General features: G+C 38.0%; 1 protein-coding gene across 1 annotated transcript; it reads right to left on the reverse strand.

Annotated features, from left to right (window-relative positions):
* Positions 1 to 459: 459 nt before the first annotated feature.
* Positions 460 to 8072, reverse strand: wfikkn2a (info WAP, follistatin/kazal, immunoglobulin, kunitz and netrin domain containing 2a). The gene is made up of 3 exons (XM_058049340.2): positions 7716 to 8072; positions 4655 to 4971; positions 460 to 2140 (listed from the first exon to the last, which is right to left on the reverse strand). Exons 1-3 carry the CDS (start codon positions 7920 to 7922, stop codon positions 940 to 942), a joined length of 1725 nt encoding a protein of 574 aa, XP_057905323.2. The 5' UTR covers positions 7923 to 8072; the 3' UTR covers positions 460 to 939.
* Between the last annotated feature and the right edge of the window lie 8542 nt (positions 8073 to 16614).

A 16614-nucleotide genomic window follows, 5' to 3' on the forward strand; every position in this document is an offset into this window, starting at 1 on the left:
CTGTGATTGGCTGGCCACCAGTCCAGGGTGTACCCCGCCTCTCGCCCGAAGACAGCTGGAATAGGCTCCAGCACCCCCCGCAACCCTTGTGAGGAAAAAGCAGTAGAAAATGAATGAATGAATCAAATACAATAAAACCTCAAAAAAGCAAAAATTATTTTTAAAAATCTGAATATATTTTACAAAACTAAAGCCAAAATGTTACAAGAAAAAAACACAGAATATTAAAATTAGGTTGTGGAAAAAATTATAATGTTATGAGAATAAAGTCAAAATATTATGGAAATCAAGTCATAATTGCAGAAAGAAAAATTCCTTCAATAATGTTGAAATAGTTGTATAATAAAAAAAAGTTTTCATAGAATTAATAATTAATAACATAATGTGATGAGGAAAAATAATGTCCTTTTTGAAGCATAAAGTTGCAATATTAAAGAGAAAATACTGAAAAACAAAATAAAGCAATTTAAAAAATTGGCTGATAATATTATGGAAATGTGGTCATAATTTAGTATAATTAATTTTTCAAACTATATAAAAAATATTTGGAAATTTTTTGCTTGCTGCGATGGTTCGGTGATGTCATCAATTGCTATTTGCTTGTTTCCAGATTTTCCCACATTTTTCGGAATATTGCGTATTAGGGCACCCGGAACCCCGCTTTTGTGTGGATGCCTGGGAGACAATAAAATACGTTTTAAAGACGTGGAATTATGACTTATAACAGGAAGTATGTAAACAATATGCAACTAGAACCATAACCATAACTTTGACGTTTTGACCTGGAAACGTTCCCATGTGGATGCCGCCATAAAAGATTATTTTGCACTTTTTCCCGAAAAAATACATCTTGGGAATTTAATATTAGGCTAGGCTAGGCTCAAGTTATGGTATAAGGAAAATAGGGTCATTCCGATGACGGTTGTTTGCGATGTCGTCCTACTGTGCGGCGGGGAACTCTTTGAAGAACCCACAGCTTTTCTTGTGGGCAACTTCCCGAAGCTTCCTGATTTTCCGAGCGCTGGACGAGCTAACGAAGCTGTCCGGCTGCAGGACGGCCATCCCGTTGTGAACCTCCCCCATGATGATGAGCGGACTCTCTGCGACGGTGATATTCGGGCAGGGGCAATTCCAGTCCATGTTCAGTAGAGTCACCTCCAAGGGTTCTTTCCCGAAGAACTTGAGACCCATCTTCTCATCTTTCAGGATCTCCTCCACCGTCACCAAAGCGTGACCCGAATCCTGTTCCTCTGTGAGCTCGGTGACCCGTCCCAGGATGACGAAGTCGCTCTTGCAGAAAGTGGTCACCATCTTCCCGCGAGGTTTACACGCTTTGCAGTTGTGGTTCCTCAAAAACGGACACATGCTTTCGCAGGATTCTTTGGACTCGAAGTTGTTCTCGTTGCCGCCGCAGCCACCGTAGACAAAAGATTGGCATTTCTTGAGAACGTTGCTGTAGGCCCAGCGTTGCTCGTAGGCTTTGCAGGGCCCCTGGAAGCTAGGTAGGCTACATGGAGCTGCTAGCTCCCCGCCGCATGCCAGCATGCATACGTCGTAGGTGTCGAAATGGTTCCGGTTCTTATTGCATTGACTGTATGTGAAGGTGAAGCAGTTGTTCCTGCTGGATTCGTAGTACCAACTCATGCTCTCGTCCCCGCAGTCGTCCGTGTCCGGACTTTTTAAGCACTCCGCGGGAGGGAAGGGAAAATGGGTGTCATTCCGTTCTGCTTCTTTCCCTTTATCTTCTCTTCGGATTACCAACAAGGGAAAATGCGACGAGACGCTTCCTCCCACGTTTTTGGCCGTGCACGTGTAGATTCCAGCGTCCTGGAGCTGAGCGTTGTAGATGACCAGCTGGCCGATGTTGGTGACCACCACATTCCCCCGCACGTGATTCGGTCTCATAACGATGTTGTCCTTGGATTTCAGTTGCTTCTCCCAAGTGACTTCCGGATGCGGTTTCCCGGATACATCGCACAGGAAGCTGGCCGTCTCGCCCACAAAAACGGCCTGCTGGGTGGGGCCGCTGTGGATGGCGGGAGGGTGGATGTCGGCTGGCAGGGTGGTTTGGAGAGCCGTGGTTGGATGGAGGGTGGTTTCCGCTGGGATTGGACTGGTGTTTGGCCAGGTCAGGTGGTACCTGTAGGTAGGTGGAATAGGACGAGAGTTAGTCAGTGTGACCCTGATAATTAGACTATGATGATGTATAACTACACCAGGGGTATCCAAAGTGCGGACAGGGGGCCGTCTGCGGCCCATATTGGCCCTCCCCTCCAAAAAAAAACACTCCGGTTTCCTCCCACATTCCAAAAAACATGCTAGGTTAATTAGCGACTCCAAATTGTCCATAGGTATGAATGTGAGTGTGAATGGTTGTTTGTCTATATGTGCCCTGTGATTGGCTGGCCACCAGTCCAGGGTGTACCCCGCCTCTCGCCCGAAGACAGCTGGGATGGGCTCCAGCACCCCCCGCAAACCCTCGTGAGGAAAAAGCGGTAGAAAATGAATGAATGAATGAAATACAATAAAACCTCAAAAAAGCAAAATTTATTTTTTTTAAATTTGAATATATTTTACAAAACTAAAGGCAAAATGTTACGAGAAAAAAGACAGAATATTAAAATTAGGTTGTGGAAAAATTTATAATATGAGAATAAAGTCAAAAATATTATGGAAATCAAAAAGAAAAATTCCTTCAACAATGTTGAAATAGTTGTATAATTTAAAAAAAAGAAACGTAAAAAAGCCGGGATTTTATGAGAATAAAGTCAAAACATAAAAAAAAAATATGTAGTGTAACAAGGAAAAAAAAAGTAGCAGTTTTTCAAGAATGAACTTTGATAAAGAAAAATAATGTACTTTTGAGGCATAAAGTTGCAATATTAAAGAGAAAATACCGACAAAAAAAATAAAGCAATTTTAAAAATTGGGTTATAAAAAATATTTGGAAAATTAAAAAAAATGCAAAAAAGTCAAATATAGTAATAATAAAAATTATGAATTATTATTATTTCACTGATATCACAAAAGTGGCCCTCACTAGTAAGAGTTTGGACACCCCTGTCCTGTCCCTTGGCGTGTCAAAATATTACTCAAAATATTATGGAAATCAAGTCATAATTGCAAAAAGAAAAATTCTGGGATTTTATGGGAATAAAAAAAAGTAGCAGTTTTCCAAGAATGAACTCATAATCTGATGAGCAAAAATAATGTCCTTTTTGAGGCATAAAGTTTCAATATTAAAGAGAAAATACTGAGAAACAAAACAAAATAAAGCAATTTTAAAAATTGGGTTATAATATTATGGAAATATAGTCATAATTTAGTAGAATAAATTTTTCAAACAATATAAAAAATATTTGGATTTTTTTTAAATGCAAAAATGTCAAAAAAAAGTCAAAAATAGAAATAATAGTAATAATAATAATTAAAATTCCTTCAACAATGTTGAAATTGTTGTACAATAAAAAAAAATAAATGTAAAAAAGCTGGGATTTTATGAGAATAAAGTCAAAATATTTAAAAAAAAAAGTAGGATAATTGGGAAAAAAAAGTTGAATGAACTCATAATCTGATGAGGAAAAATAATGTACTTTTTGAGGCATAATGTTGCAATATTAAAGAGAAAATACTGAGAAACAAAACAAAATAAAGCAATTTAAAAAATTGGGTTATAATATTATGGAAATATGGTCATAATTTAGTAGAATTCATTTTTCAAACGATATAAAAAAATATTTTAAAAAAATGCAAAAATGTAAAAAAAAGTCAAAAATAGTAATAATAATAATAATTAAAATTCCTTCAACAATGTTGAAATTGTTGTACAATAAAAAAAATACATGTAAAAAAGCTGGGATTTTATGAGAATAAAGTCAAAATATTAAAAAAATGTAGTATAACTAGGGGAAAAAAAAGTTGAATGAACTCATAATCTGATGAGGAAAAATAATGTACTTTTTGAGGCATAATGTTGCAATATTAAAGAGAAAATACTGAGAAACAAAACAAAATAAAGCAATTTAAAAAATTGTTATAATATTATGGAAATATGGTCATAATTTAGTAGAATTCATTTTTCAAACGATATAAAAAACTATTTTTAAAAAATGCAAAAATGTAAAAAAAAAGTCAAAAATAGTAATAATAATAATAATAATAATTAAAATTCCTTCAACAATGTTGAAATTGTTGTACAATAAAAAAATAAATGTAAAAAAGCTGGGATTTTATGAGAATAAAGTCAAAATATAAAAAAAAATGTAGTATAACTAGGGAAAAAAAGTTGAATGAACTCATAATCTGATGAGGAAAAATAATGTACTTTTTGAGGCATAAAGTTGCAATATTAAAAAGAAAATACTGAGAAACAAAACAAAATAAAGCAATTTTAAAAATTGTTATAATATTATGGATATATGGAATTCATTTTTCAAACGATATAAAAAATATTTGGAACATTTTTAAAAAATGCAAAAATGTCAAAAAAAAAATAGTAATAATAATAATCACTATTATTTAATAATTATTTAATTATTTAATAATCACCGGTAAGAGTTTGGACACCCCTGTCCTGTCCGTTGGCGTATCAGTGACGAAAGACAAGATTACCTCTGCAAAGCGAAAGTGAAAGTGAAAATACTTAACATGTTACCTGCAGGTGACCTCAGAGATAGAGACACCCTTGGAGCACGCCTCGGCGTCCATGTAACATTTGTTATAGTAAGTCATTCCGTCAGAGGCGCACGTGAAGTGGGGTTCTCGCTCGCAGCGGTCCCGGCACTTACAGACGGGCTGCCCGTCCCAGATGTCGCACTCGGAGCCTTGCTGGGAGCACATGAACTTGTCGCAGGTGGCCCCTTTGGGCATGCCGATGGGCCCCTTGTTGCCCTTGATGTCGATGTAACGCGCAGCCACGCAGCTCTTGTTGCCGCAAACGTTGGGGCAGCACTTCTCAAACGTCTCGCAGTCCTAAAGGTTGGACCAGAAAACAACATTTCTGCAATACATATAGAGCATATCGATAAAGCAGTAGATCATCAAAATCAGCAAGGCGCTCCTCTTATTAGAGGATCTCTGACGAGTGTTCTTGCAAAGTGCTCCTGTGGTACGGAGGATCTTTGAGTCATATTTTTTGCAGCATCGTCCTTAAAAACAGCAGTGCGCTCCTGTTAAATATAGGATCTTTGAGTCATATTTTTTGCAGCACCGTCCTTAAAAACAGCAGTGCGCTCCTGTCAAATATACGATCTTTGATTGAAAAACAGCAGGGTACTCTTGTTGTATAGAGGATCTTTGAGTAACATTTTCTTTGCGGTATGGCCCATAAAAACAGCAGTGCACTCTCGTCATATAGAGGATCTTTGACTAGCCTTTTTGCAGTTGGAATTAAAAATAGCAGAGCATTCTCGTCTATAGACAATCTTTGTATAGCATTTTTTTCAGTATAATCCTAAAAATAAGCCAAGTACTCCTGTCATATAGAGGATCTTTGAGAAACATTTTCTTTACGGCAGGGCACTCCTGTCATTTAAAGGATCTTTGACTAGCCTTTCTGCAGTTGGACTTAAAAATAGCAGAGTATTCTCACTTATAGACAATCTTTGTATTGCATTTTATTTTTCAGTACAATCCTAAAAATAAGCCAAGTACTCCTGTCATATAGAGGATCTATGACTAGTGTTTTTGGAGCACCGTCCTTAAAAACAGCAGTGCGCTCCTGTCAAATATAGGATCTTTGAGTCATATTTTTTGCAGCATTGTCCTTAAAAACAGCAGTGCGCTGCCGTGTAGCATTTTTTTAGTACAATCCTAAAAAAATCAGCCAAGCACTCTTGTTATCTAGAGGATCTTTGACTAGTGTTTTTGCAGAATTGTTCTTAAAAACTAAATATCAGCAGACCGCTCTTGTTGTATAGAAGATCTTTGATGAACATTTTCTTTGCGGTACGGCACATAAAAAAATGGCAGCGCACTCTGTCATATAAAATATATTTGCCTTGTGCGTATGCAGTTGGTCAGTAAAAACAGCAGGGCACGCCTGTCAAATATAGGATCTTTGACTTTGTTGTATAGAGGATCTTTGAGTAGCATTTTCTTTGCGGTGTGGCCCCTAAAAACAGCAGGCCGCTCCCGTTATTAAAGGATCTCTGACGAGTGTTCTTGCAAAGTGCGCCTGTCAAATATAGGATCTTTGAGTCATTTTTTTTTCGCAGCACCGTCCTTAAAAGCAGCAGTGCGCTCCTGTCAAATATAGGATCTTTGAGTCATATTTTTTGCAGCATCGTCCTTAAAAACAGCAATGCGCTCCTGTCAAATATAGGATCTTAGACTAAAAAACAGCAAGGCGCTCTTGTTGTATAGAGGATCTTCAAGGAAAAAAATGGCAGAGCGCTCCGTCATATAAAATATATTTGCCTTGTGCTTATGCAGTTTGTTCGTAAAAACAGCAAGGCACTCCTGTCAAATATAGGATCTTTGAGTTTGTTGTATAGAGGATCTTTGAGTAACATTTTCTTTGCGGTATGGCCCCTAAAAACAGGGCGCTCCTGTCAAATATAGGATCTTTGAGTAACATTTTCTTTGCGGTATGGCCCATAAAAACAGCAGGGCACTCCTGCAATATAGAGGATCTTTGACTAGCCTTTTTCCAGTTGGAATTAAAAATAGCAGAGCATTCTCATCTATAGACAATCTTTGTATAGCATTTTTTTCAGTACATTCCTAAAAATAAGTCAAGTACTACTGTCATATAGAGGATCTTTGACTAAAAAAACAACAGGGCGCTCTTAGAGGATCTTTGAGAAACATTTTCTTTACGGTATGGCCCTTAAAAACAGCAGGGCATTCCTGTCATATAGAGGATCTTTGACTAGCCTTTTTGCAGTTGGAATTAAAAATAGCAGTGCATTCTCGTCTATAGACAATCTTTGTATCGCATTTTTTTAGTACAATCCTAAAAATAAGCCAAGTACTCCTGTCATATAGAGGATCTTTGACTAAAAAAACAACAGGGCGCTCTTGATGTATAGAGGATCTTTGAGAAACATTTTCTTTACTGTATGGCCCATAAATCAGCCAAGCACTCCTGTCATATAGAGGATCTTTGACTAGTTTTTTTTTGCAGAATGGTTCTCAAAAAAAGCAATGCTTATGTCAAATATAGGATCTTTGAGAAACATTTTCTTTACGGTATGCCCCATAAAACAGCAGGGCACTCCTGTCATATAGAGGATCTTTGACTAGCCTTTTTGCAGGTGGAATTAAAAATAGCAGAGCATTCTCGTCTATAGACAATCTTTGTATAGCATTTTTTTTTATGTACAATTCTAAAAATAAGCCAAGCACCCCTGTTATATAGAGGATCTTTGACTAGCCTTTTTGCAGTTGGAATTAAAAATAGCAGAGCATTCTCGACTATAGACAATCTTTGTATAGCATTTTTTTAGTACAATCCTAAAAATCACTCCTGTCATGTAGAGGATCTTTGACGAGTGTTTTTGCAGAATGGTTCTTAATAACAGCACAGTGCTCCTGTCATAGAGGATCTTTGACAGGTGTTTTTGGAATATGTTATTACATGCCGTTTTTAATGTACTTTAATTGAGTACTTAAATACCTGCATACTACTTCACATACTTAGTACTCTGCTAACTACAGGTGAAACTACGGTGTTCTAATCTTTGCAAAACGTATTTCTCCAAGATAGAACCCACCTGGTCCGATTCACACTCTCTGATGCAGGTGCTCATAGCATCCACCCACAGGTTGGGGTTGAGCTCATTGGGGCACAGACCCGCATGAGAGTAAACCACTTTGGCCACGGACATCGGCATGCATCTCACACTGTCCATGAACAGCACCACGGTGGAAAAATGTCCCAGGAGAAACCAAATCCATCGTGGAAACAGCATCCACCACATTGCGCAGTCCGACGCGGATGAAACCCTCGGAAGAAGAAACGGAGAAGAAGAAATAAATCCCAAATATTGGGGGGTGGGGGGTGAAAGCAGCACTCAAGTCGTGAAAGTGGTGTCAAACTAGCAAGTGTCTGATACTACGAAGCGTGGAAGTGGGGGGAAAAAAAGGAGTGGACTCCGAGTGGAGCAGAGGCGGACAGAGAGCAGCAGACTGACTTACAGTTTACATCAACTTCATTGAAAAGACGCTAATGTGCGGCGGGACACCACTTGGCGCAGCCTTAACCCTTAGCGTGCAAAGCTGCCGCAAAAAAAGCACACATTTAATACATTTGTGAACATTTAATAAAACATTCACACTCATTTGATTTGCATTTTGTGACTTGGAAAAAAAATACACGCTGTTAATTTACTGTAATAAGCAGAGGAATGCGTTTGGTTAGTACATCACAGCATATCATAGCAACCTCCATGCGTGTGTATGTACACGCACACCGTCCCTTTATCACGGTTTTTCAAAATGTATCAATAAATCAATAAATCATAATTAGAGAAATTTCATGTATTTTCATTACCACCGACTGGTCACTAGGTGTCAGTAATGTTACATTAAGGAGGAAGTACTATATAGAAACAGGAAGTAGAAAAGGAACAATCTTAATGAACTATCCCAATGCTAACATGTATATATTGGGTAAATGGGACTGTAAATGTGGCTTTGGGGGTGTTATTTTATATCTAGAGGGCTCTAATAATGTTTAAAAAATATATACTTATTAAAACATACAACTTGTAAATTGGTTTTCTATTCTGAAAAACTCAAAAAATACTCAATTTCTATGAAATTAAGGAATCCTAATTTATAGAAATCCACTTATTTTGCTCATGTCTGCAACCAATTAAGCACAATAAACCAGGGATTACTGGATATTTACAGTAATATCTGTTATTAGTATTGACATTTTTACACTTTGGTACGGGACAAAAAAAATACAACATTTAAAAATTCAAAAAACAAAAAAAACTGAAACTATATTAAGGAAAGCAGGAAGTGAACAAATGTAACAGTTACTGATTGTAAAAGTACCAGATGGAAGGGTAGGACTTCAGTACGAGGTACATTATTTAAAAAAAACTGCATTATGGAAAGCAGGAAGTGAACAAATGAAACAGTTACTAATTGTAAAAGTAAACTGTATTAAGGAAAGCAGGAAGTGAACAAATGAAACAGTTACTGATTGTAAAAGTAAACTGTATTGTGGAAAGCAGGAAGTGAACAAATGAAACAGTTACTGATTGTAAAAGTAAACTGTATTGTGGAAAGCAGGAAGTGAACAAATGAAACAGTTACTGATTGTAAAAATAAACTGTATAATGGAAAGCAGGAAGTGAACAAATGTAACAGTTACTGATTGTAAAAGTACCAGATGGAGGGGTAGGATTTAATAAGCTTTGCTTCTTCCTACTCCTTTTGGACATGTGGAACTGTGAACTTATTATGGGATGCATTCAATTGTAATCTGATGCATGTTCAAATGAAATTAAACCATTACCATTACCATAACATTTTAGCTTTTTCTCCTTAAATTATGCCTTTTTTTTTGCTATTTCCCTCATTTTTCGCTGTTTTATTTCTACAACGTGCAAATAATAAAAACACATTGGACATCCCCCATTTGGAATGAACCCAATAAAAGTCTGAAAAAGACAGGTTGATGTCTAAACTGGGTCTGGATAGTTATACAAGTAACACCAAAAGGTGGCGCCACACAAGTCCTCTCAAAGTGACTCAGAGCTTTTCTTCTTGTCACACACACACACACACACACCACCAACCAGGAGAGATGCAACCGTGGCACAGATACCTGATAGGGAAAAAAAAACAAGTTGGGAAAGTTATTAAACATTCATTCATTTTTTTACCGCTTATCCTCACAAGGGTCGCAGGGGGTGCTGGAGCCTATCCCAGCTGTCTTCGGGCGAGAGGTCTGGTGGCCAGTCAATCACAGGGCACATATAGACAAACAACCATTCACACTCACATTCATACCTATGGACAATTTGGAGTCGCTAATTAACCTAGCATGTTTTTGGAATGTGGGAGGAAACCGGAGTACCCGGAGAAAACCCACGCATGCACGGGGAGAACATGCAAACTCCACACAGAGATGGCCGAGGGTGGAATTGAACCCTGGTCTCCTAGCTGTGAGGTTTGTAATAAATACTTAATGAGTAAAAACATACTTATTAAAACACACAAATTGTAAACAGGTTTTATATTCTCCTGTTATGAAAAAACACAAAAATACTCAATTTCTATGAAATTAAAGAGTCCTAATTTGTAGAAATTCACTTATCAAGGTCATGTCTGGTACCAATTAAGCACAATAAACCAGGGATTACTGGATATTTACAGTAATATCTGTTATTAGTATTGACATTTTAGCTTTTTCTTACATTACATTTACATCTTACATTAGGCCTTTTTTTGTTATTTTCCTAATTTTTTCCCTGTTTTATTTCTACAACGTACCGCAGTCCAATAAAAAATTGGGATATTGGGATGATATATTGGGATGAACCCAATAAAAGTCTGAAAAAGACAGGTTGTCTTCTAAACTGGTTCTGGATAGTTATACAAGTATCACCAGCAGGTGGCGTCAAACAAGACCTCTCAAAGTGAATCAGAGCTTTTCTTCTTGTCACACACACACACACACACACACACCACCAACCAGGAGAGATGCAACCCGTGGCAATGATACCTGATAGGAAGAAAAAAAAAAAACAAGTTAGGAAAGTTATTAAACAAGAGGATGCTCATTTGAAGATAATGTAGATGACTGAAGTGTCTTATATCCATGGTGAAACCACAATATGACCAATATGAATCATGTTATGTTTTTAGTTGACTGCTGTCTGTCCATTATTGACCCAGAATGGCATTAAAGTAACAAGGATGCTTGACTTGCATTTTTTTGAGGCCAGAAGATGGCACCAAAGACACCTTTTGGAGGCTGTTGTAATCAAATGTGATTGTCTTGATTAACCTTTAGGGTACGGATATAGAAAAATGGCACATTGTAGCGGAATAATTAGCTTTTTGTAGGAAATAATGGGACTTTAAGGGCCACAAATGGGCTCCTTTTTCGATAAACCGTGGAACTGTGGACCATCTCTATACTCTCGCAGTGTCCTTGCACATGAGCATGGGAATTGAACCATGTCTTGATGGTTTCATTGGGTCATAATCTTCACCTCTTACTGTGTGAAGCAGCTGGGATGAGAATCAGCATCTCCAGGTTGGAGTCTATGGTTCTCGCCTGGATCGGGGTGGAGTGACATCGGCGAGATTGGAATCGAACTTGGGTCTCCTAGCTGTGAGGTCTGCACATTAACCACTCGATCACCGTGCAGCCATTGGGGGAAAATAGGTTATGTGAAAAGGTCTGTTATGTGAATAAAGTAATAATATGGGAATTAAGTCATAATTACAGGAGGAAACTTAAAATAGTTGGGGTAAAGTAAATGGGTTTTTTTTTCATAATATTAGACATTTTTAATATTTATTTATTTAATATTTTTTCTTGAATATTTCTAAATTATGCAACCAAACTGAGGTTATTTTTCCTCATAATATTGCATTATTGTCATAAAATTTTCTTGTTCAGTTACAACTTTTTGGGGGACTTTCATTCATTCATTTTCTACCGCTTATCCTCACGAGGGTTTTAACATTTTGGCTTTAGTTTTGTAAAATATATTCAGTTGTTTTTTTTTAAATAAGTTTTGCTTTTTTGAGGTTTTATTGTATTTCATTCATTCATTCATTTTCTACTGATTTTTCCACACAAGGGTTGCGGGGGGTGCTGGAGCCTATCCCAGCTGTCTTCCGGCGAGAGGCGGGGTACACCCTGGACTGGTGGCCAGCCAATAGACAAACAACCATTCACACTCACATTCATACCTATGGACAATTTGGAGTCGCCAATTAACCTAGCATGCATGTTGTTGGAATAATTTTACTTTATTTTAGTTTTATTGTGTGTGAGATTCAATGTTGAACGCCCCCCCAAGTGGACATTCATTTTCTACCGATTGTCCTCACGAGGGTCATGGATATGCTGGAGCCTATCCCAACTGGCTTTGGATGAGAGGTAGCCATCCGATTACAGGGCACATATAGACAAACAACCATTCACACTCACATTCATACCTATGGACAATTTGGAGTCGCTAATTAACCTAGCATGTTTTTGGAATGTGGGAGGAAACCGGAGTACCCGGAGAAAACATGCAAACTCCACACAGAGATGGCCGAGATTGGAATCGAACTTGGGTCTCCTAGCTGTGTGGTCTGCACCCCAACCACTCCTCCACCGTGCAGCCTTTGGGGGAAAATAGGTTACGTGAAAAGGTCTGTTATGTGAATAAAGTAATAATATTATGGGAATAAAGTCATAATTACAATTCCCAGCTGTCTTAGGGTGAGAGGCGGGGTACACCCTGGACTGGTGGCCAGCCAATCACAGGGCACATATAGACAAACAACCATTCACACTCACATTCATACCTATGGACAATTTGGAGTCGCTAATTAATTAACCTAGCATGTTTTTGGAATGTGGGAGGAAACCGGAAATCCACACAGAGATGGCCGAGGGGGGAATCGAACGCTAACCACTCATCCACCGTGCAGCCCACAAATGGAAATATTTTCCCCAAAAAACGGTCTTGGAATAAAAGTTGACTTATATTTGGTTCGACACAATAGTAGTAGTCACAAGTACAAACATCTTGACGTCATTCTGTCAATAAGTGCTTCGCTCTTCTTGAGCCAAATCTACAAAGGGGTCCCGAAATCCAAAAAAAGTCGTTCTGGTGTCATGCTTGTCTCTGAACTCTGAATGGTGACATGGTCTCTGTGTTCCAGGAACACCACTGACCTCAAAAAGCCACTCTGCCTTGAGGGGAATACTAAAAGTCAACTTTGATTTGCACGAGTGTGTGTATGTGTGGTGGGTCCCTGCCGAGTCTAAAGAGGCCCAATATGTCCCTGGTGGACATTGTAGTCTCAGTCCGGGTCTGCAGTGAATCAACTATGCAAATGAATAGACACAATCGATCCTATGACCTTACAATTCAATAGCTTACACACACAAAGACACATACAAGCGTACATGATGATGTTTTGGAGTGGAGGTCTTCTCACCCACTCGTCCCTTCTCCCACCCAAACCTAAACTTGACCTTCCAGACCCTGCATTCCCGGCATAGCCCACACTGGGCAGACAAATTGAATCAAGGCATGTGGAGGGCACTCTCACTTTTCCTCCATCACATACTCGGTCTGCAAAACCTTGACTTTGACCTTCCATGCATGCGAGCCCTCATGGATACTTCCATTCAGTCAGCGTCGCTTATCATTAATGCTAAGTTAAGTTGTACAGTATACATTTCAAGACAAAAAAACTGTGAAAAAGCATTTTTTCCTAAATATTTCTGGCTTTTCTCTCATTGTGTTTTCACATTACTTATAAATTGTAACTATTTTTTTTTCATTTCTGCTGGTTTTTAAATTCTAATTTTAATTAATTTCAGTATGTGGAATCAAACTATGGAATGGATTGAGTAAGGAACTCAAACAGTGCACAACGATGAGCCAATTCAAGAAACAATACAAGCAGTTGATGTTTGCTAAATACAAGGATGAAGAGTCTTGAACCTGTCATGATGTGCTATATATATCACTATATTGACACTTACTATGGTACACATGGATGGTCATATCACCTCATACTTCGGTACAAGGTACATTAAAAAAAAAACAAAAAAAAAACCTTAAAGTGTATTATAGAAAGCAGGAAGTGAACAAATGTAAGTTACTGATTGTAAAAGTACCAGATGGAGGGGTAGGACTTCAGTACGAGGTACATTATTTAAAAAAAAACTGCATTATGGAAAGCAGGAAGTGAACAAATGAAACAGTTACTAATTGTAAAAGTAAACTGTATTAAGGAAAGCAGGAAGTGAACAAATGAAACAGTTACTGATTGTAAAAGTAAACTGTATTGTGGAAAGCAGGAAGTGAACAAATGAAACAGTTACTGATTGTAAAAGTAAACTGTATTGTGGAAAGCAGGAAGTGAACAAATGAAACAGTTACTGATTGTAAAAATAAACTGTATAATGGAAAGCAGGAAGTGAACAAATGTAACAGTTACTGATTGTAAAAGTACCAGATGGAGGGGTAGGATTTAATAAGCTTTGCTTCTTCCTACTCCTTTTGGACATGTGGAACTGTGAACTGATTATGGGATGCATTCAATTGTAATCTGATGCATGTTCAAATGAAATAAAACCATTACCATAAATTCAATTCTACCTTAACACATCAACTGCATTAGTCGGTTCCAACACCATGTATGTATCTCCAACTCTTCAACACACAAACACGTCTTGTCCGTTTGTGCTCGGAACAACACTTCCTCATTCACACATTTCTAATTGTCTAGGCATGTGAGTCTGCCCTTCACTGACTCTGTCTTCAATGTTTACTGATCCAAATTGCATTATGGGATAATGACCAAAACAAATGCAGCATTTGGTAAAGCTACATCACATTGACATCATTAGACAACAAAGCAATGCAATGTATTTGTGTAGCTTTACAAATTATACCAAAGACCCAAGTCCAAGTACCGGAATAACCCGTAGAACCCAGCGGTAAAATAGTCTTAAAGTTTGCTTTACGTGCGTCATGTAGGAGACTGGTAGCGCTGCTTTAAAAACAATGATAGACTGTTGGTGCTATAAGCTCCTTATGAGTGTCTCGCTCATGAACAAAAGCCACAGCGGGGCCCTAAGCTGATTCCTAGACGTTCAACATACCGTTGGATAGACATCCATGTGCAGGTGCATGCGTGTTTGGTGACATGCTGAACATAATTGTTCATTTTATACGTCTTTTAGACACTGACAATGCAGATGATGCAATATTTGTACTCGCTGGTTTGCATTGCCCGGAACATCTGCTCACCACATGGACTCTGTTACGTGTGTTCCATTGAGGAGGCTTCACAGACTTACGAGTGTATTGCTATGAGTGTGACTTAGGTGGTGTTTGTGTTCTTTACATCACAAAAGGGAACATAACAAAATGTCTCAAAAACATGCTGGGGGAAAAAAAAAACACAGGAAATGTACTACAGTGACTTGGTTGTGCAAACCTGGGTCAAACGAGAATAGGGCAGCAGGGGGTGTGGGGGGGTGGCTTTTGAAACATGCAAGCGTTGACTCGATACATAGCTCGTAAGCTCTTACGATGTATACTTTGTAAATGTACTTCTACTTGTGTAGTGCTATTATTCCCTAAGGGTAGTCCAACCACTTTGATACTGTTGCTGGTTCAATCCTCTGTCCTCCAGTGACCATGTCAAAGCACCCGCGGGCCATGCTTTCACATCAATCTTAAGGTCTTATAAGTGATACTTGAAACCTGATACTCAAAGATGCCATTTATATATATTATATTTTAATACATTTATATTATGCTTCCTCTGTATGGATAGAAAACTGTATGACCAAATATCCAAAAGACAAATTCTAAAGGAAGATGGTAAAAAAAAAAAACCCTGAAAAGGATTCCAAAAATAGAACGAAACAGGACCCTAAGTTCAAACGTGGTCCATAAAGTCACCAAAACATAGCATTTTTAACTGTTATTGTGCAGGATGTCCTTGATTTTACAATTTACACAATCAGAAGATTAACTACTTGCTCATATTTTTGCTTTTTCTTTGGCTTTTTGGCAACACTAATTCAAGCAGCCACCCAAAAGTTGACGTAGAGTCCACTAATGATGGTCACTTTAATGAAAAACAATGAAACCGGGGATATTTTCATCATATCAAGGACATGGTCTCGGGAAAACAGACCGTTTGGTCACCCCAATACATTTGAGCTTGTATGTCTAATGCCATGTAAATACATCTGTTGGTAAAAAAACAGGACTATGTATGTTATGACTATGTATACCATAAAAAAGAGACATTCATATGAATCATTCAGGTCCCAATATTAATTTCAGATTGTGGAATCTGAACTAAAAAGGTACCATCAGGCTTATATTAATAGAGAGGCGATGACGAAAGCCATGACTCTTTACTGCCCTCTAGTGGCTCTAAAGATGCATTTCAATTAGGACAGGATTATGGTTTATCAACTTTTCTCAGAGAGGGTCCCGTATGGTAAAATCAAGGATTGGGGGGGGGGGCACTTTGATATTTTATATTTAGCAAAACAAGCCATGTAGATAGGCTAACTGTTATATTTAATTAAATAAATGTCAGCTTTGTTATAGGTGCCAAAATGAAGTGTAGAAAATGAATAAATGCTCGTTTCTTCCATTTGTTGTTTTTTGTTATAATTATTTTTTCCCAACCTAATATTGTGATAACTATTGTGGAAAAATGTTTTCCTCATAGTATTACTATTTTGTGATATTTTGTTAATGTTCATTTTCTACCGCTTATTCTCACAAGGGTCACAGGGGTGCTGGAGCCTATCCCAGCTGTCTTCGGGCGAGAGGCGGGGTACACCCTGGACTGGTGGCCAGCCAATCACAGGGCACATATAGACAAACAACCATTCACACTGACATTCATACCTATGGACAATTTGGAGTCGCCAATTAA

This window comes from Doryrhamphus excisus, linkage group LG16 (genome assembly GCF_037039965.1).
Source record: "Doryrhamphus excisus strain RoL-2023G ecotype Guam linkage group LG16, RoL_Dexc_Guam_v1.1, whole genome shotgun sequence".
In the NCBI taxonomy this organism is placed as follows: Eukaryota; Metazoa; Chordata; class Actinopteri; order Syngnathiformes; family Syngnathidae; genus Doryrhamphus; species Doryrhamphus excisus.